The sequence below is a fragment of the Tachyglossus aculeatus genome, chromosome 1, assembly GCF_015852505.1.
Source record: "Tachyglossus aculeatus isolate mTacAcu1 chromosome 1, mTacAcu1.pri, whole genome shotgun sequence".
Classification (NCBI taxonomy): Eukaryota; Metazoa; Chordata; class Mammalia; order Monotremata; family Tachyglossidae; genus Tachyglossus; species Tachyglossus aculeatus.
This window is the reverse complement of record NC_052066.1, coordinates 157,804,772-157,826,772: the sequence shown is the minus strand read 5'-3', so window position 1 is coordinate 157,826,772 and position 22,001 is coordinate 157,804,772. Positions and strand designations below refer to the sequence as shown.

Below are 22,001 nucleotides of genomic sequence, written 5' to 3'. Positions count from 1 at the left end.
ATCCACCCCAGCACTTAGTACAGTGCCTGGCACATAGTGTGAGCTCCTTGTGGGCAGGGAATGTGACTGATGTTATAGTGCCCTCTCCCAAGTGCTTAGAACAGTGCTCTGCACACAGTAAGCACTCAATAAGTATCGTTCATAATAATAATCAGCGCTTAACAAATACCAGGATTACTATTACAACATGATAAAATTATCAGACACAACCCATGCCCTAACTGCACCCACTTTGGAGCCCTGAAAAGTGAACCCGGTTTCTAACCCCGGCTCTTCCACTTGTCTGCTGGGTGACCTTGGGCAAGGCACTTCACTTCTCTGTGCCTCTGTCACCTCCTTTGTAAAATGGGGATCGAGACTAAGTGGGATAGGGACTGTGCCCAAACCCATCTGTTGTATCCACCCCGGCGCTTAATACAGTGCCTGGCACATAGTGTGAGGTCACTGGAGGCAGGGAATGTATCCGATGTCACATTGTCCTCTCCCAAGTGCTTAGTACAGTGCTTTGCACACAGTACGTGTTCAATTAGTACAATTAATAATGATAATAATAATAAGCGCTTAAAAAACAGGATTATTATCACGATACGATAAAAGTAGCAGACATGTCCCATGTCCTAATGGCACTCGTTTTGGAGCCCTGAAAAGTGAACTCAGTGTATGACTTTGGGAAACTCACTTTTCTCTGGGCCTCAGTTCCCTCATCTGTAAAATGGGGAAAGCCCCACATGTGACAGGGAGACTTTATCCAACTCCATTTGCTTTCTTTACTCCAGTGCTTAGGACAGTGCCTGGCACCTAGTTATAATAATAATAATTACGGTATTTGTTAAATGCTTACAATGTGCCATACACCATTCTAAGCACTGGGGTAGATACAAGGTAATCAAGTTGGACACAGTCCCTGTCCCACATGGGATTCCCGTCTCAATCCCCATTTTACAGATGAGGTAACTGAGGCCCGGAAGCAGCGTGGCTTTAGTGGCAAGAGCCCAGGCTTGGGAGTCAGAGGTCGTGGGTTCTAATCCTGGCTCTGCCACTTGTCAGCTGTGTGACTTTGGGCAGATCACTTAACTTCTCTGGGCCTCAGTTACCTCTTCTGTAAAATAGGGATAATAACAATGGCATTTATTAGGCGCTTACTGTGTGCAAAGCACTGTTCTAAGCACTGGCACTGTGGATGAAGACTGTGAACCCTACATGGGATAACCTAATTACCTTGTATCTACCCCAGCACTTGGAACAGTGCTTGGCACATAGTAAGCGCTTAACAAAATATCTTAATTATTCATTATTACTCTCTGGGCCTCAGGTACCTCATCTGTAAAATGGGGATTGAGACTGTGAGCCCCACCGGGGACAGGGACTGTGTCCAACCCACTTTGCTTGTATTCACCTAGGTGCTTAGTACAGTGTTCGGCACATAGTAAGCGCTTAATACCATCATGACTATTATTAAGTGACTTGCCCAAGGTCATGCAACAGACAAGTAGCAGGGTCAGGATTAGAACCCACAACCTCTGCCACCCAAGCCTCTGCTCTTGCCACTGGGCCCCACCGCATACCGCTTGTCTTTCGCTGTTGAGCCTAGTAAGCCTTGGGCAAGTCACTTCACTGGGCCTCAGTTACCTCATCTGTAAAATGTGGATGAAGACTGTGGGCCCCATGTAGGACAACCTGATCACCTTGTTTTCCCCCCAGCGCTCAGAACAGTGCTTCACACATAGTAAGCGCTTAACAAATACCATTTTCTTTATGAGAAGCAGCGTGGCTTGGTGGAAAGAGCCCGGGCTTGGGAGTCAGAGGTCATGGGTTCTAATCTCAGCTCCACCACATATCTGCTGTGTGACCTCGGGCAAGTGACTTCACTTCTCTGAGCCTCAGTTCCCTCATCTGTAAAATGGGGATAATAATAATAATGATGGCATTTGTTAATAATAATAATAATAATAATGGCATTTATTAAGCGCTTACTATGTGCAAAGCACTGTTCTAAGTGCTGGAGCACTGTTAAGCGCTTACTATGTGCAAAGCACTGTTCTAAGCGCTGGAGCACTGTTAAGCGCTTACTATGCACAAAGCACTGTTCTAAGCGCTGGAGCACTGTTAAGCGCTTCTTCTAGACTGTGAGCCCACTGTTGGGTAGGGACTGTCTCTATATGTTGCCAACTTGTACTTCCCAAGCACTTAGTACGGTGCTCTGCACACAGTAAGCGCTCAGTAAATACGATTGATTGATTACCATGCACAAAGCACTGTTCTAAGCGCTGGAGCACTGTTAAGCGCTTACTATGTGCAAAGCACTGTGCTAAGCGCTGGAGCACTGTTAAGCACTTACTATGTGCAAAGCACTGTGCTAAGCGCTGGAGCACTGTTAAGCGCTTACTATGCACAAAGCACTGTGCTAAGCGCTGGAGGAATAACTGAGCACCCCCCGTGGGACAACCTGATCACCCTGTATCCCCCGCCCAGCGCTTAGAACAGTGCTTCGCACACAGTAAGCATTGAACAAAACGCAGAGAGGCTCAGTGGAAAGGGGCCGGGCTTTGGAGTCAGGGGTCATGGGTTCAAATCCCAGCTCCGCCACATTTCTGCTGTGTGATCTTGGGCAAGTCACTTGACTTCTCTGGGCCTCAGGTCCCTCAGCTGTAAAATGGGGATTGAGACTGTGATCCCCCCCGTGGGACAACCTGATCACCTTGTATCCCCCCCAGCGCTTAGAACAGTGCTTTGCACATAGTAAGCACTTAACAAATGCCATTATTATTATTATTATATATGTTTGTACGTATTTATTACTCTATTTCACTCATACATATTTATTCTATTTATTTTATTCTGTTAATATGTTTTGTTGTCTGTCTCCCCCTTCTAGACCATGACCCCGCTGTTGGGTAGGGACCGTCTTTAGACGTTGCCAGCTTGTCATCATCATCATCATCAATCGTATTTATTGAGCGCTTACTGTGTGCAGAGCACTGTACTAAGCGCTTGGGAAGTACAAGTTGGCAACATATAGAGACGGTCCCTACCCAACAGTGGGCTCACAGTCTCCCTTCCCAAGCGTTTAGTACGGTGCCCTGCACAAAGTAAGCGCTCAATAAATACACACTGTTGGCTAGGGACCGTCTCTACATGTTGCCAACTTGGACTTCCCAAGCGCTTAGTACAGTGCCCTGCATACAGCAAGCGCTCAATAAATACGATTGATTGACATATTTATTACTCTATTTATTTATTTATTTAACTTGTCCATATCTATTGTATTTATTTTATTTTGTTAGTATGTTTGGTTTTGTTGCCTGTCTCCCCCTTTAAGACTGTGAGCCCACTGTGGGGTAGGGACCGTCTCTATATGTTGCCAACTTGGACTTCCCAAGCGCTTAGTACAGTGCTCGGCACACAGTAAGCGCTCAATAAATACGATTGATGGTGATATTTATTACTCTGTTTATTTTACTTGTCCATTTCTATTCTATTTATTTTATTTTGTCAGTATGTTCGGTTTTGTTCTCTGCCTCCCCCTTCTAGACTGTGAGCCCACTGCTGGGTAGGGACTGTCTCTAGATGTTGCCAACTTGGACTTCCCAAGCGCTTAGTACAGTGCCCTGCACACAGCAAGCGCTCAATAAATACGATTGATTGACATATTTATTACTCTATTTATGTATTTTCCTCGTACATATCTATTCTATTTATTTTATTTTGTCAGTATGCTTGGTTTTGTTCTCTGCCTCCCCCTTCTAGACTGTGAGCCCGCTGTTGGGTAGGGACTGTCTCTAGATGTTGCCAACTTGGACTTCCCAAGCGCTTAGTACAGTGCCCTGCACACAGCAAGCGCTCAATAAATACGATTGATTGACATATTTATTACTCTATTTATTTATTTATTTTGCTTGTACACATCTATTCTATTTATTTTATTTTGTTAGTATGTTTGGTTTTGTTCTCTGCCTCCCCCTTCTAGACTGTGAGCCCGTTGTTGGGGAGGGACTGTCTCTAGATGTTGCCAAGTTGGACTTCCCAAGCGCTTAGTACAGTGCCCTGCACACAGCAAGCGCTCAATAAATACGATTGATTGACATATTTATTACTCTATTTATTTATTTATTTTGCTTGTACACATCTATTCTATTTATTTTATTTTGTCAGTATGTTTGGTTTTGTTCTCTGCCTCCCCCTTCTAGACTGTGAGCCCGCTGTTGGGTAGGGACTGTCTCTAGATGTTGCCAACTTGGACTTCCCAAGCGCTTAGTACAGTGCCCTGCACACAGCAAGCGCTCAATAAATACGATTGATTGACATATTTATTACTCTATTTATTTATTTATTTTGCTTGTACACATCTATTCTATTTATTTTATTTTGTTAGTATGTTTGGTTTTGTTCTCTGCCTCCCCCTTCTAGACTGTGAGCCCGCTGTTGGGGAGGGACTGTCTCTAGATGTTGCCAAGTTGGACTTCCCAAGCGCTTAGTACAGTGCCCTGCACACAGCAAGCGCTCAATACGATTGATTGACATATTTGTTACTCTATTTATTTATTTATTTTACTTGTCCATATCTATTCTATTGATTTTATTTTGTCAGTATGTTTGGTTTTGTTCTCTGCCTCCCCCTTCTAGACTGTGAGCCCGCTGTTGGGGTAGGGACTGGCTCTAGATGTTGCCAACCTGGACTTCCCAAGCGCTTAGTACAGTGCCCTGCACACAACAATCAATCATATTGATTGATGGATTGATTGATTGCTGTGTGCAGGGCACTGTACTAAGCGCTTGGGAAGTCCAAGTTGGCAAGCGCTCAATAAATACGACTGACATATTTATTACTCTATTTATTTTACTTGTACCTATCTATTCCGTTTATTTTATTTCGTTAGGACGTTTGGTTTTGTTGTCTGTCTCCCCCTTTTAGACTGTGAGCCCGCTGTGGGGTAGGGACCGTCTCTATACGTTGCCAACTTGGAGTTCCCAAGCGCTTAGTACAGTGCTCGGCGCACAGTAAGCGCTCAATAAATACGATTGATGATAATGACTGAATTGGTAGTAAGCGCTTAAGCGAATCCCCTGGTTGATTTTTTTATTTATTTTTAAAAACTTGCTGAGGCCAATGAATGCTGGGGGGGGGGGGGGGGGGGCGCGAGCGCCCAACGGTCGTCGCCCTCAGGCGGCGCGCGCCCCCAACCGCCCGCGCGCGCGCCCCCACCCGCCCGCGCGCGCGCCCCCCGCTGCGGCGCGCGCCCCCAACCGCCGCCCGCGCGCCTGCGCCGTGCGGCAGCCGGCAGAGGGCGGGTCACTCACCCGTCCGCAGCTCGTGCTTGACAGTGAGGAGCCGCTCTCCGTCCCCGCCGCCGGCGCTGGTGCCCTCCTCCATCTTCTCTCCCTGCACCAAGGCCGGGGGGCGACACCTCCTCCTCCTCCTCCTCCCCTCGTACCGCGCAACCCAACTGCCGCGCTCCCCCCTCCGGACCCCGCCCCCTCGGCCAGCAGGGTAGGCAGGCCGCCGGCGCTCATTGGGCCGCGGGCGCGCGCGCCCCGCATTCTCGGTTCCCATTGGACGCACCCGTCGGGCGTTTGCCCGGAGGCCCCGCCCCCCCCGGGCTGTTGATGCTCGCGGGGGGCCGGGGAGGGAAGGGGATGAGACGGGGGCTCTGATTGGCCAACGCTGAGGCCCCGCCCCCCTCCTTCGGGGTTGCGTGCGCGCGCCGCGCCTCAGTGACCTCATCTGTAAAATGGGGATGAAGAGTGTGAGCCCCACGCGGGACAACCTGATCGCCTTGTAACCCCCCCCCCCAGCGCTTAGAACAGTGCTTTGCACATAGTAAGCGCTTACTAAATCAATCAATCAATCAATCGTATTTATTGATGCCATCATTATTATTTTTCATAATTATAATAATATATAATATATATAATAATATATAATATAATTATAATATAATATAATATAATATATAATATTATAATATAATAATAATAATATAATAATAATTATTATTATTATTCCTCTGGGCCTTCCTTCTTTTAGACTGTGAGCCCACTGTTGGGTAGGGACTGACTCTATGTGTTGCCAATTTGTACTTCCCAAGCGCTTAGTACAGTGCTCTGCACATAGTAAGCGCTCAATAAATACGATTGATGATGATGACGGGCCGCCTTAAGAATCAGCATCACCGGGGACCGTCTCTATAGGTTGCCAACTTGTACTTCCCAAGCGCTTAGTACAGTGCTTGATTGATTGATAAATAATCAATCAATCGTATTTATTGAGCACTTACTGTGTGCAGAGCACTGTACTAAGCGGTTGGGAAGCACAAAGTTGGCAACATCTAGAGACAGTCCCTACCCAACAGTGGGCTCACAGTCTAAAAGGGGGAGACAGAGAACAAAACCAAACATAGCACAAGTTGGCAACATATAGAGACAGTCCCTACCCAACAGTGGGCTCACAGTCTAAAAGGGGGAGACAGAGAACAAAACCAAACATACTAACAAAATAAAATCAATAGAATAGATATGTACAAGTAAAATAAATAAATAAATAGAGTAACAAATATGTACAAACATGTATACATATATACAGGTGCTGTGGGGAAGGGAAGGAGGTAAGATGGGGGGGATGGAGAGGGGGATGAGGGGGAGAGGAAGGAAGGGGCTCAGTCTGGGAAGGCCTCCTGGAGGAGGTGAGCTCTCAGTAGGGCCTTGAAGGGAGGAAGAGAGCTAGCTTGGCGGATGGGCAGAGGGAGGGCATTCCAGGCCCGGGGGTTGACGTGGGCCTGGAAATGGCCTCCACTCCGCTCTGTGCCTCAGTGACCTCATCTGTAAAACGGGGATTAAGAGTGTGAGCCCCACGTGGGACAACCTGATCACCTTGTAACCACCCCAGCGCTTAGAACAGTGCTTTGCACATAGTAAGCGCTTAATAAATGCCATGATTATTATTATTATTATTATTATTCCTCTGGGCCTCCTTAAGAATCCGCATCATCGGGGACCGTCTCTATATGTTGCCAACTTGTACTTCCCAAGCGCTGCACACAGTAAGCGCTCAATAAATACGACTGATTGATTATCATAATAATAGTATTTGTTAAGCGCTTACTATGTGCCAACCACTGTTCCAAGCGTCGGGTTAGATACAAGGTCATCAGGTTGTCCCACGTGGGGCTCACAGTCTTAATCCCCATTTTACAGAGGAGGTAACTGAGGCACAGAGAAGTTAAGTGACTTACCCGAAACCACACAGCCCTCCCCCTTTCCTCTACTCCTCCCCACTCCCTCCCTCTGCCCCACCCCCTCCTCCTCCCTACAGCGCTTGTGTAGATTTGTACATATAATAATGATGGCGTTTGTTAAGCGCTTACTATGTGCAAAGCACTGTTCTGTTACTCTATTAATGATGTCTATTTAGTTTTAATTCTATTATTCTGTTTTGTTGGTATTAATAATAATGACATTTGTTAAGTGTTTACTATGTGCGAAGCGCTGGGGGGATACAAGGTGATCAGGTTGTCCCACGTGGGGCTCACAGTCTTAATCCCCATTTTACAGATGAGGTAGAGCCCCCTCCTTCCTTTCCCCCTCCTCCCCCCATCCCCCCGTCTTACCTCCTTCCCTTCCCCACAGCACCTTTATATATGTATACATGTTTGTACGTATTTATTACTCTATTGATTTATTTTACTTGTACATATTTATTCTATTTAATTTATTCTGTTAATATGTTTTGTTCTCTGTCTCCCCCTTCTAGACTGTGAGCCCACTGTTGGGTAGGGACCGTCTCTACATGTTGCCAACTTGTACTTCCCAAGCGCTTAGTACAGTGCTCTGCACACAGTAAGCGCTCAATAAATACGACTGAATGAATGAATGAAAGTGACTTACCCGAGACCACACAGCCCGCCCCCTTTTCCTCTACTCCTCCCCACCCCCTTCCCCTCCCTACAGCACTTGTGTAGATTTGTACACATCTGTTACTCTATTTTATTAATGATATCTATTTAGCTTTAATTCTATTTATCTGTTTTGTTGGTATTAATAATAATGGCATTTGTTAAGCGTTTACTATGTGCGAAGCACTATTATAAACGCTGGGGGGATACAAGGTGATCAGGTTGTCCCACGTGGGGTTCACAGGCTTAATCCCCATTTTACAGCTAGGGAACAGAGGCACGGAGACGTTAAGTGACTTGCCCAAAGTCACACAGCTGAGTGGCAGAACCGGGATTAGAACCCATGACCTCTGGCTCCCAAGCCCGTGCTCTTTCCACTGAGCCGACCTGTTTTGTTGCCTGTCTCCCCCTTCTAGACTGTGAGCCCGTTGTTGGGTAGGGGCTGCCTGTTGACGAATTGTACTTTCCAAGCGCTTAGTACAGTGGTCTGAAAATAGTAAGCGCTCAATAAATACGATTGAATGAATGAATAAGTGGCAGAGTCGGCATTAGAACCCACGACCTGTGACTCCCAAGCCCGGGCTCTTTCCACTGAGCCACGCCACCTTCTCCCCCGTTAGCCGAAACTCCGGCCCAGTCGGGGCGAGGTTAGGATTTGGGGATTGATTTGTCTTCTGAGAGAGATGGAGGATGAAAGATTAAACGTTTTATCCGCCAGTCTCCGGGAAGGGGAAGAGCAAGGAAATGGATGCTCCGCCCCTGCTTCCTCCCCCACGTGTTGGGGAGGGTCCTGGGCTGGGGGAATTGAGACGGACAGAATTCCAGATATTCCAAACTGGATATCTGAACTCCATAAACGCTCACTCTAAAGAGGGATGGATTTCAGTAGCTGTCGGACAGACTGTTGTCTCCATACGTTTCGCTTCAAGCACCCGCTGTCCTTTGAAACGTCCTGTCAAAAAGTGGCCTCCAAACCCCAGACCATTTGAACATTAAAATACAAAGACATCTGCAGGGAATTTTGCATCAGTGACACAACAGCCTAATAGAAAGGGAATGGAACTATTGTTATACTGTACTCTCCCAAGTGCTTAGTGCAGTGCTTTGCACACAGGAAGCACTCAGTAAACACGATTAATAATAGGAATCAGGAAACTGGGGTTCTGGTCCCTCCTCCATCACCTGCCTCCTATGTAGCCTTAGACACATTTTCTGTACCTCAGTATCCTCATCTGAGCCCACTGTTGGGTAGGGAGTGTCTCTATATGTTGCCAACTTGTACATCCCAAGCGCTTAGTACAGTGCTCTGCACACAGTAAGCGCTCAATAAATACGATTGATTGATTGATCTGTAAAATGGGGTGAAAAAAAATTCATTCTCCTTCTTAGACCGACAAGAGCTCTGTCCGTTCTGATTATCTTGTATCTAAGTGATAAGCCCTTAATAAATACCACTTTTTAAAAGTAACTCTAGCCACAATTCCCATCATATATAAGGAATCATCATTTCTGTGCAATGCTGTATTCCAGTAGCAGCCAAGACATTGGGGACAGCCAAGAGTTGTCACCAAAAGGGGTTTGATGCAAATTACTCAGGGATTAAAAAGCCTACTTACAGAGAAATGTCTGCTGCACCAGCAGCACCTTATGACACCTCAGGCCTTAGACAGGAATGAAGCTTTCAAATATGTGCATCAGGACATGCAAATCATGTTAACAAACATGTGCAACAGGTTACCAAAATTTATGTAATCCAGGGATAGGTACCATTGATTCATGGATTGACTGATTTGGACTGCCAAATCTAATCATCATTAAAGACATAGTTTGACCCAGTACACACTACCACAGTACCTGTGAGATTAAAGATGGTTCCAGCCTTATTATTATTAACCATCTTTAATCTCAGAGGTACTGTGGTAGTGTGTACTGGGTCAAACTATGTCTTTAGTGATTATAAGCACTCAATAAATATGGTTGAATGATTGAATGAATATTATGTTTTATGGTATTTGTTCAGCTCTTACTGTGTGCCAGGCACTGGGACAGATACAAGCTAATCAGGTTGGATACAGTTCATGTACCCTATGGGGCTCAGCGTCTTAACACCTATTTTACAAATGAGGTAACTGAGATGAAGAGAAGTTAAGTGACTTGCCCAACACAGCAGACAAGTGGCGGCGCTGGGATTAGAATCCAGGTTCTTCTACTTCCCAGGCCTGTGCTCTATCCACACGGCTATGCTACTTCTGTTTTTTAAGGGTTTACTATGTGTCAAGCAAGGTTCTAAATCCCGGCGTACATACAATTTAATCATCACAGACAAGGAGAGAATACTGAAGAGATGGCAAGAACATTTTAATGTTCTTCTCTGTATGCCTTCTACTCCTTAAGCCGAGGCTGTTAAGGATGTCTTCAGCAATTTGGAGCCATGTAAAATGGCATAGCAGTGGACCCAGTGGCATACATTATAGAGGGGACATGTTGCTTAAGCACTCAACATGAGCTCTTAACATATGGATCATTAGGGAAATGCTTCAGGATTTTAAAGATGCTACCATCATCTTCAAGAAGAAAGGTGAAAGATCAGATTCCAGCAATCACTGAAGCATCTCATTATTCTCCATTGTCACTACCCTTGCCAAATACTTTCCTAGTTTGGTTATTGAAGAAAGTCTTAGACCCAAAATCACAGTTTGGCTTCAAATACAGGAAAACTGCAGGAAACAACACAAGACCTATATGGAGTTTTCATCAACCTCATGAAAGCATTTGGGGCCGTCAGTAGATCTGGACTTTGGAAATTACTTAGAAAATTCAGCTCTTCTGAAAGTTCATTAAAATTCTGACATTACCTCATGATAACATAGCTGATCAGGTCAGAACTAAGGGTGGCCTTTCTGATCCATTCCTCATCGCCAGTGGAGAGGGACAATGAGGAAGTCAAGAACACACAAGGATCCAAAAAGAAAAAAATGATGCTTCAGATGGCCAAGAAACTCTCCAGAGCTATGCAGCCTATTATCAATCAGTAGTATTTAACTGTGTGCAGAACTCTACACTAAGTGCTTGGGAGACTATAATAGAGTTGGTAGTAATGATCCCTGCCCTCGAGGACCTTCCAGTCTACTGAAAGAGGCAGACACTAACTACCAAACTGAAGGCTCCAGAATAGCTGTGAAGCATCCATCCATTCATTCAATCAATCAATCGTATTTATTGAGCACTTACTATTGCAGAGCACTGTACTAAGCACTTGGGAAGTACGATTCAGCATCCTCAGAGAAAACAGAACATAGCAAGCATTAGCAGTTCTAGGTACACATTCCAGGTCATCTTGACTATTATAACAGCTAGTGATCGATCACTCAGTTTCACACACCTTCACACTACTATGTGCAGAGCAATGTACTAAGCACTTGGGAAGTACGATTCAGCATCCTCAGAGAAAACGGAACATAGCAAGCATTAGCAGTTCAAGGTACACATTCCAGGTCATCTTGACTATTATACCAGCTAGTGATCACTCAGTTTCACACACCTTCACACACTTCGTGCCAACAGTAATATGTTCCTCTAAACTGTATTATATTGTACTCTCCCAGGTGCTCAGTACAAGGCTCTGCACATAGTAAATGCTTCATAAATACGATTGATTCATTGATTAATTGATGTGTTGAGCAAGCCTCACTAATAGCCATAATCCAGAATCTCTTTGCTGGTGATCATTTTTCCATTTAAATTCCAATTTTCCATTTCCATTTTCCAGGATCTCACCTGGAGAGTTTTCAGTTCTTTACCAGTCTCGGCTATGGGAGGGAGAGTCGTGCAGAGGGATACCCATTCCATTCGCTAGTGACTAGCGAGTGGAAGGCAATCTGCTACAAGTCAAAACTCACGTGTGCTGGGCAGCTGCAGCATGGGAGAGAGTCAAGCGCTGGGATTCAGGTTTCCTGCGCAGAAGAAAGTAATGGTAAATCACTTCCGTATTTTTACCAAGAAAACTCTATGGATGCACTGTCAGAGCAATTGCAGGTGGCAGGGGGCACATTCTGGGAGACATGTGCCCTTGGAGTCAGTATGGGTCAAAGTTGACTCGATGGCGTAAGACAAGGCCAGAAGCTACATTTGGCATTTGTGGCAGCTCTTATAATTGAAAAAGATTTTTCTATACTAGTACTCCTCTGGCTTCATAGTTTATTGATACCATAGTCCATGCTTCACTCTGCTGCCCAGGTCATTTTTCTAAAAAAACCTTTAGCCCACACCTCTCCATGCCTCACAAACCTCCGGTGGTTGCCTATCCATCTCCACATCAAACAGAAGTGCCTATCTACATTAAAGCATTCAATCAACTTACCCCCCTCCTACCTTACCTCAGTGATCTCCTACTACAGTCCAGCCCACATACTTTTGCTCCTCTGGCACCAGCTTACTTACTTTGTCTTTATTCATTCTTTCATTCAGTGAGACATGTTCCCTGCCCACAATGAGCTACCAGTCTAGAGGGGTAAGCAGTCATTAATATTAAAGAATTACAGATAGGTACATAAACGCTGTGGGGCTAGGGAGGGAGGATGAATAAAGGGAGCAAGTCACAGTGATGCAGAAGGGAGTGGGAGAAGAGGAAAGGAGAACTTAGGGAAGGCTATTTGGAGGAGATGTGCCTTCAATAAGGCTTTGAAGGGGAGGAGAGTAATTGTCTCATCTATCTCACCACTAACTCCTTTCCCAAGTCCTCTCTCTGGCCTGGAACTCCCTCCCACTCCATATATGCCAGACCACCACTCTCCCCACCTACTGTGTTGTCTTTGCACTTGGATCTGTACCGTTTAAAAAGCACTTGCTATTCACTCCATCCTAAGCCCCACAGAACCTTTGTACCTATCTGTAATTTATTTGTTCATATTAATGCCTGCCTCCCCCTCTAGACTCTAAGCTCTTGTGGGTAGGGAACGTGTCTGCCAATGCTGTTGTAGCGTACTCTCTCAAGGGCTTAGTATAGTTCTCTGCCCACAGAAAGTGCTCAATAAATACCATTAACTCATTGATTAATCATCTAGATGTTTTGTAGTTCATCACTGCACAATGGCTGAGTTCAGTTTCTTTTCACTCCATGTTCTGATATCCTGTAGGCCTTAGGTTCATGCAAAATGCTTACATTATCAGGCCCCATATCTCACTCTCTGTGGTTGCCACTCTTCCAGGCTCAAAGGCCACCACTTTTGATCTTGATTAGCAACTGTTACTTGTGATCTCAAATGCTAATGTGGGGAGTTGGGGTTTTCAAAAGGTTAAGGAGCATTTTTGTCATCTGCAACATCCAATCCAGAAGTGAACTTCCAAAATGCAAAATCACAAACTTCCAGGTTCAAATGTCTCTCAAGTTACAGGTGATCATCCTTCCATTTAAAATGGAGATGAGGCACAGGTTAACCCAGTCTCTGCAATCTGTTTTTTTAAAAGAGTTTACTGAAATTGTTAGCTAGCCTACCATTTAAGAGAAACCATTTTTAGTTACTTGCATATATTGAAATTCTTTACACATTAAATAAAATAGCTTGCAGAGATCCTGCCTTAAATTGCATTTTGGAGTCATAAGTCTCTTTATGTTAAAGCGTCTCTTACCTCATCCCAGCTCTGACCCTAGGGACCAAGTGGATTCCCAAAGAAGATTCCTCTCCAGCTCAAGGAGCAGGGGTGTAGAGGACAGAGAGGATATTTGGGTCCCTTTCCTGATCCTGGTACAGCTCATATTACCAGAAATCACTCTTTCTAATCATCGAATGGTAAATTAGAGATTGATGACAAGTAGGATAGCTCTCTGCTGAAATTACTTCGTGGGTAATCTCATCCAACTGTATTTGAAGGTGCTGTCATCCCTGTGACGGTATTCACCTGAAGACTCCATTGTACCTGTCAGCAACTGCTGATTCCCAGCAGTTCCCAGTTATGTTGCCATATTTGTATCCTGCTTCAGTTTGTCCTTTCCATGAACTTTTTAATGGTTTTCTTTGGGTATTTTTTATTTGTTTTTTTTTTTAAACAAATAATCAAAGTGTATTTACTGCAGGCAGATGCTTATAGTCTGTGGGGAAAATGTTGCAGCTGCCTTTTGAGCATCCTGGTTAATTTCAAGTCTTCTCCACTATGGGTGGAATTTTTGGACCTGTAGTCCAATGTGGTAATTGGGCCCCATCCCACATTAGAGAAGCAGCATGGCTCAGTGGAAAAGAGCACGGGCTTTGGAGTCATGGGTTCAAATCCCAGCTCTGCCAATTGTCAGCTGTGTGACTTTGGGCAAGTCACTTAACTTCTCTGGGCCTCAGTTACCTCATCAGTAAAATGGGGATTAAGACTGTGAGCCCCCCGAGGGACCTGATCACCTTGTAACCTCCCCTGCGCTTAGAACAGTGCTTTGCACATAGTAAGCACTTAATAAATGCCATCATTATTACTATTATATGAACACTTAAGAAGCAGGACTAAATAGCTCAGGCAAAATGAAGACATATCTAGCCACATGGGTTCCGTTCAAACCTTCGACAGGAAAGGCCACACAGATTGTCAGCAAATGAATTGTTGAAATACAAAAACATGTCTTTTAAACCCAAGAGAACTTGTTCCCACAAGAGGAATCCCCAGAAGAAAGGAGGTTGAGGGAATCTCATTTTAGGATTTATTTTTTAGCTGATCGACTCTGATGTGGCTAGCTCCCCATATATGGGGAGATGAGAGAGAGAAAATGAAGGAATCTGAAGGAGAAAATCAGTGAGAAAGCTAGAGAGCTGTCTTTGAATTAGGTGACGATAATCACCTAGTCATAAGCCTCTCCTGTGCAGCCCCTACCTTTTGAAAATGACTTTTGACGTCTCCTGATTCAAAACTCAACTAAAACTTTCGCTTTATCTTGGATCCTAATAAAGCTTTTCTCTCTGCTGGGTTTTTTTTTATTTTTCTTAGATAAATTTTATCTACCTTGAATCTGATGGCTAGTCTAGGAAATCCTCTATATGAAAGACCCTATCCCAAATTAATTGTTGGGCATAAAAGGCACTGTGGGTTCTGTGAACCCTAGTTAAACAAACATGCACTGAGAGGGAAGAAAAAGTGGTATGCAGAAGTGACAGGGGCTAGAATTGAGGGAGGCATACATTTTGAATGAATAGAGTTCTCTGATGACTTGGGCGGGTAGAGGTTGTGTTTTTGAAGAACCTCATCTTATGAGAAAGTCACATTATACTAATTGTTGAGTCCATGACCATTAATAGGCGCAGGGGTTTAGCAGCTCCGGTGCCAGGCACCACACGCACCCCAATTTTGGGGAAGAACAGTGTCTGCTCTCTGGCTCTATTATCCAGGATTCTGCAGTAGTGGTGGTAGCTGGGGTGGGAGGAAGGGTTAGAGGAGGCCAGAAAGGTTAAAGGGGGTAAGGGTAAGTTGGCAACATAGCAGGGGGGTATAATAATAATGGCATTTATTAAACGCTTACTATGTGCCAAGCACTGGGTATGTGTTAATTCACTGGGTACTTGTGCCTACTGTATATAGTTCCCACCTTTTTTCTTTTTTTAATGGTATTTGTTAAGTGCTTACTATGTGCCAGGCACAGTTCTGAGTGCTGGAGTAGATATAAGCTAATCAGGGGACACAGTCCGTATCCCACATGGGGCTAACAGTCTTAATTCCCATTTAAGAGATGAGGTAACTGAGGCACAGAGAACTTATATGATATGCTCAAGGTCACACAGCAGATGAGTGGCGGAGCTGGGATTAGAATCCAGATCCTCCTGAGTCCCAGGCCCGGGCTCTATCTATTAGGCCATACTGCTGCTGCTTCTGTTTCTCACCTGTGCTAATAACCCTCTCCTGAGAATCCTCAGAACTCAACACACACAGGAGCCTTAGGCCCTGCTGCTGATCTTTTCAGTACCAATAAGGAAGAATATCCATTTCCACCCTTATGATCCACCCCTAGCTAGCATCCAATCAATCGATGGGATTTCTTGAGCACTTTCTGTGTATAAAGCACTGTACTAAGCCCTGAAGATAGTACCAAAGATGTAAGCAACATGATCTCTTCCCACCAGGAGCTTACAGTCGAAAGGGTGGAAGTACAGACACAATAATTGATAGATAGGAAGAAATTCTTAAATAGCAGGAAATGTAAATTGATATGTACAAAAAATGAATGGGAGATTGCAAGTACAGATCTGAGAGTTTGGGGGATTTTTTTGGAGGGGGGAGGAAGTAAACCTCATTGTTTTAACCTGAAAGCCAACTATGTATCTGTCTTTGCATATATTTTTTATTTCTCAAACCTCTTGAAGAAATATCACAAAAATAGAAGTTGTTGCTAAGACTTTGATTCAACCCTAACTCTATTCTTCTAATTAAAGCTTGGGCCTCCATCAGGTAATGCTCCTATGAGCTCCTATGAGTGCAGTACAATAGAGTTGGTATGCACAATTCCTGCCTTTAAGGAACTTACAGAATACAGAGGGGGAGATAGACAATAGAAGTTACGGATAACAATAATAATAATAATAATAATAATGTTATTTGTTAAGCACTTACTAGTTGCCAGTAACTGTACCAAGTGCTGGGGTGAATACAAGCACAGTCGCTGTCTCACTTGGGGCTCACATTCTCAATCCCCATTTTACAAATGAGGTAACTGAGGCCCAGAGAAGTGAAGTGACTTGTCCAAGGTCACACAGCAGACAAGGGGCAGAGCCAGGATTAGAACCCATGACCTTTTGACACCCAGGCCCGTGCTCTATGCGCTATGCCATGCTGCTTCTGGGGATTCTGGAGGGTGGATGAGCCCAGCGTTTAATCGGCCACACACTGGATCCTGCCTCTGGCTGGAAAAGCTTGGACACCACTGCTCAGTTTCATTGTTTAGATGCTTCTTAGGTGGGTGTCACTTTGGAGACCAAGTTCTCTCTCTCCTCCCCTCTCCCCCCCAATCCAAAAAAATGCTAATTATGGGGGACCTCTAATGATCGACTCTTTCCTCCTCTTCCCATCCTAAGCAGGGCCAGTTTCTTACAGCCTGGAAGGGGAGGTCAATTTACCTCCAGGGGCACCCTTTCTGATATCAGGTCAGTTAAATAGACTAATGATGGCAAAGAGTGTAAACTTATAATTGTTATAGGGATTGCATCAGAATTTTCTGTTAAGGATGAAAATCACCCCTGCTGGACCAGAATTTTTAAAATAAATATGAGTATTTTTTATGCTTTTTCCAGGCAATCATTTTCTTTCCTTACAATGTTCACATTAAACAGTGCTTGTTGGGAGATGTCGCCCCGTGTTACTGACAAACTTCAGACTGCATTTGTTTTTTGGAATAAACGATGCAGAAGAAACAGCGCACAGGTTTACTGGGATCCACAGGCTTCACTTGGGAGGGTGTCCTCTGAGCCAGGCCAGCTTCTGGTTCAGGGAAGTCCTATGGGGCTGGAGCAGTTATGAGATTTCTTCCTTAAGGGGACTGACCAGTCAATCATGTTCCTCTTATGCTGCCAAAGACAGAGAAACTGGCACTCACAAAAACTCTCTGAAGCTGAGATGAGATGGGCAGGATAAAGCTCCACAAAGAGGAAAAGGGGGAGAAACAGAAGCAAAATGATATACAGGTAACTTCTTACCCATCCACACAGGAAAAATGGAAACACAGGGTTTTCCATTAGCCACCAGGCTCAGCCGCACCAGCTCCTGCAAATGATCATCAGCATGTGCACTTTCACGAATGACCTGAATTTTATCGATGGGGTGTTTCAAAGGTTTCCATTTTTGAAAGCAATTAGCATATGTCACCTCTGGAAATGTCTGGAATGGGGAATGGAGGCAGGCTTTTTAATGCTCACCTTAAGCAGTAAGTGTTGGGCTTTGGGGGCTGTGGGCTCTGAGAAAGAAGTGGGATGATTTCTTGTGTCCGTTGCCAGCATTCCACCCAAGGCAGCATTCCTCTGCACATCTCTGAAAGGTTGGAATATTTATAAAGCAGCTTAGCGAAAAGGTGCAGTGCAAATGCAGAATGAAATACTAGAAGTTCCCAGGAACGACAGAGGTGCAGTAAGATCACTGGTCCTTCTGTAAATGAAAACACTCAGACCTGAAGTTAAATTTCCCGGGTGTGAATTAGTCAGAAAGCTAACTTTCCTAATGACATTTTGATTACTGTATATGATCATGTCTTTTTAACACAAGGATCAACACCCCTGCTACTGGCTCACACCCTAACATTAAAATAACATTAGCAAACCACAGTCTTGATGTCTTTGGGGTATTATGTATGAGAGAAGCAGCGTGTCCTAGTGGAGAGAGCAGAGGACCTAGTGGAAGTCAGAAAGACATCGATTCTGATCCCAGCTTTGCCACTTGTCTGCTGTGTGACCTTGGGCAAGCCATTTCACTTCTCTGGACCCTCATTTTCCTTGTCTGTATAAATGGGGATTCGATACGTGTTCTCTCTCCTACTTAAGACTGTGAGCCCCATATGGGACTTGATGAATCTTGTATCTACCCCAGTGCTTAGGACAGTGCTTGGCACATAGGAAGCACTTAACAAAAAACACGATTACTATTACCATTATAGAATCCTAGGATTTGGAAGAGATCTCCAAATGTCATGTAGTCCATACCCCTTATCTGCATGCAAATACCATAAAAGAAAATTTGCTCATTAAAAAACTCAAGTGGAGTTATCATTATCATCATTGCCATCATCATCATTATCATCATTATATTTATGAAGTGCTTATTGTTTTCCAAGCACTGGGGTAGACACAATATAATCAGTCCCTAACACACAATCCAAGAGGAAGGATGGTTATCTTAGTCCCATTTTACAGATGACGAAATGGAGGCCCAGAGAGGTTGAGACACACAGTCACACAACAGGCCAGTGGCAGGGAGGTGATCAGAACCTGGGTCTCCTGAATCCCAGGCCCATGCTCTTTTCACTGGGCAATGCTGGTCCTCTATTCCATTCTTCTCTATTCTATTCCATGAGAACCAGCATGGCATAGTGGATAGACCATGAGCCTGGGAGTCAGAAGGTCATGGGTTCTAATCCCAACTCTGTCACTTGTCTGCTTCGTGACCTTGGGCAAGTCACTTCTCTGTGCCTCAGTTACCTCATCTGTAAAATGGGGATTGAGACTATGAGCCCCACGTGGGACAGGGACTGTGTCCAACCTGATTTGCTTGTATCCACCCCAGTGCTTAGTACAGTGCTTGAAGAAAGGTCTTCAATCTTCCTTGTTGTTGATATTTTATGAGGATTCCCTTTCAAATTGCCTGGTACTCCTCTCTTGTTCAGGATTCAATGGAGTTGGAGAAAATACTTTTAGAAGTGGGGGAATACATTTTAGAAATGGGAGAATAATTGAGGCTCTAAGAATGCATTCATTGCTTTGCTTACCTTAAGCACCTCCCTCTCTCTCAATACCCCTTCCAAAAGCAGGGGCGGAAAGTAGAAGTGGAAAATGACAATCAATTTCGGGTGGAGATTGTGCATGCAGGAGTAGGAAGATCTACAGAGTCAGCTTCATGTTCAGTCTGCTCTAACAATAGCATGGAGCAGAACATTTCAACCTGGAGAATTTCACAGCACATGAGATGAAATATGATCCCTTGATTAACTCCTGTTTGCCTTATGTAACTAACTCTTGGGTCTCTAATGTAAGTAGTCATCAGTCATATTTATTGAGTGCTTACTGTGTGCTGAGCACTGTACCAAGCACTTGGGAGAGTAAAATAGAACAATAAACAGACACATTCCTAGACGGTAAGCTCACTGTGGGCAGGGAGCGTTTCTGCCAACTGTGTTTTACTGTACTCTTCCCAGTGCTTAATACAGTATTCTGCACAAAGTGCTCAATACATATCATTGATTGATCGATTGATTGATGTCATTTATTGGTAAAGTTGGCAATATTCCTGTAAGAACTCCCCTCTAGACCAAAAGCTTATTGTGGGCAGGGAAAGTATCTACCAACTCTGTTATACTGTACTCTCTGATTGATTGATTTCCAATTTCTTAAAAACGTGTGTCTTCCCTCTGGACTCACCACAGCTGGATTACTGCATCTGCCTCCTTGTTGACCTCCCGGGCTCCTGTCTCTCCCCACTCCAATCCATACTTAACTTTGCTGCATGAACTATTTATTAACAAAAACGTTCAGTTCATGACTTCCCACTCCTCAAGAACCTCCAACTGCCACCCATCCACTTCCACATCAAATAGAAACTCCTCACCATTGGCTTTAAAGCACTCATCAGCTTGCCCCATCCTACCTCACCTCACTAATCTCCTACCCAGCCTTTCCCTCCTCCAGCCCCAACACAACACTCCATTCCTCTAGCACCAGCTTACTCACTGTGCCCCGATCTCATCTCTCTCATTACCGACCCCCTTCCATCCTCCCCCTAGCCTGGAACTCCCTCCCTCTCCACGAATGCCAGCCCACCACTCTCTCCACCTTCAAAGCGTTACTAAAGGCACATCTCCTCCAAGAGCCCTCCCCTGATTATGCCCTCTTTGCCCCAGCTCAGTATCCCTTTTGCATCATCTATTCACTTCAATCTGCAACCTTTGGACATTTGATATTCACCCCACCCCTAACCCCACAGCACTCATGTACATATCTTAAAATTATGTGTTATAAATTACTCATTCATATTAATGTCTGTCTCCCCCTCTAGACTGTACGCTTCTTATGGGTAGGGAACGTGTCTGCTAATTCTGTTATATTGTACTCTCCCAAGTGCACATAGTAAGTGCTCAGTAAATACAATCCAATAATCACAATTGGATTAATTAATTGGAGAAACATGGGAAATGCTTATCCCAGGATTTATAATGGAAGAACCTCTCTAGGCTCTAAGTTCGTCATGGGCAGAATAAAAAAAAACTAAAATTGTGGTCGTGTTAAGCACTTACTATGTGCCAGGAACTGGGGTGGTTACAAGGAAATCAGGTTGGACACAATACTTGTCCCACATGGGGCTCACAGTCTCAATCCCCATTTTACAGATGAGGTAACTGAGGCCCAGAGAATTGAATTGTCTTGCCCAAAGTCACACAGCAGACAAGTTGCTGAGCCGGGGTTAGAACCCATGACCTTTTGACTCCCAGGCCTGTGCTCTCTCCACTATGCCATGCAAAATCAGGAAAGTTTATTCCTAGATTTTTATGAACTGGCTTTTAAGCCTCACTTGGTCAGTCCTCCTGCAGAGGGATCTTTGCAAATGAGGCCGGTCTAGCATAAGGATACACATAGGAATAGGTGAGGGAGAAACCCCTCTGGGCTGTGGATTCCTGGAACCCAGTCCTTAGATGCACAGGTTGTGTTTCTGAGCAAATCAAGGTTTAAGGGAAGAATCAATCAAAAATCAGTTGTATTTATTGAGTGCTTACTGTGTGCAGTACACTCTTCTAAGAGCTTGGGAGAGTACAATATAACAGAGCCAGTAGACACATTCCCTGCCCACAAAGAGCCTACAGTCTAGAGGATGAGTCTAGAGGAGTTCCAACTGGAAAAAGAGTAACGACATTTTGTAATCTGCATTTTCCTCTTCTACAGCAAGCTTTCTACAAGCTTCAAGACAAACGGAATAAGGTGTCCCTCCTGCAGCTGCAAGATGTCAGTCAGCCCTCTCCCATGCTAACTTGGTTCCCCGACTGCCATGGCTGTATTCGAACCTCATAAGACCTGGCCCTGGTGCCGGAGACCCAATCTAAACAGAGAAAGTCCAGAATCACATTCCATGCAGCCTTTCCGCCCTCTGACATCTCATTCTTTCTTCTGTCCTACATAGCCCATAGGAACTTGAGTACTTGCCTTAACACGCACTGCCAAGTTGGTCAGCCCAGCCACGTGATTGGATTGAAAAGGAAGGAAAAAGTAGACACAAGGCGATAGTCAATTGTTTCTCATTACTCTTGCCTGTGGAGTGGCTGTTGAGAGGGGCATAATGGGAAGCCTGCAACTACACCAACAAATCATGATAAGAGACAAAGCCGTTGAAAATCCACTGTGATTTGTCTTCAGCAGTGCATCAAAATATAATTTCATTTGCAGCAAGAGGCCAAAATGC

General features: G+C 44.6%; 1 protein-coding gene across 3 annotated transcripts in view; it reads right to left on the bottom strand.

Annotated features, from left to right (window-relative positions):
- Window positions 1-5,380, bottom strand: part of RPS6KA5 (ribosomal protein S6 kinase A5) — a 110,592-nt gene extending 105,212 nt beyond the window's left edge. For all 3 annotated transcript variants that reach the window (XM_038750158.1, XM_038750150.1, XM_038750141.1), the window contains exon 1: window positions 5,299-5,380. In XM_038750158.1, coding sequence (XP_038606086.1) covers window positions 5,299-5,371 — 73 coding nt within the window. In that variant the 5' untranslated portion in view covers window positions 5,372-5,380. The remainder of the gene's footprint in view (window positions 1-5,298) is intronic.
- Between the last annotated feature and the right edge of the window lie 16,621 nt (window positions 5,381-22,001).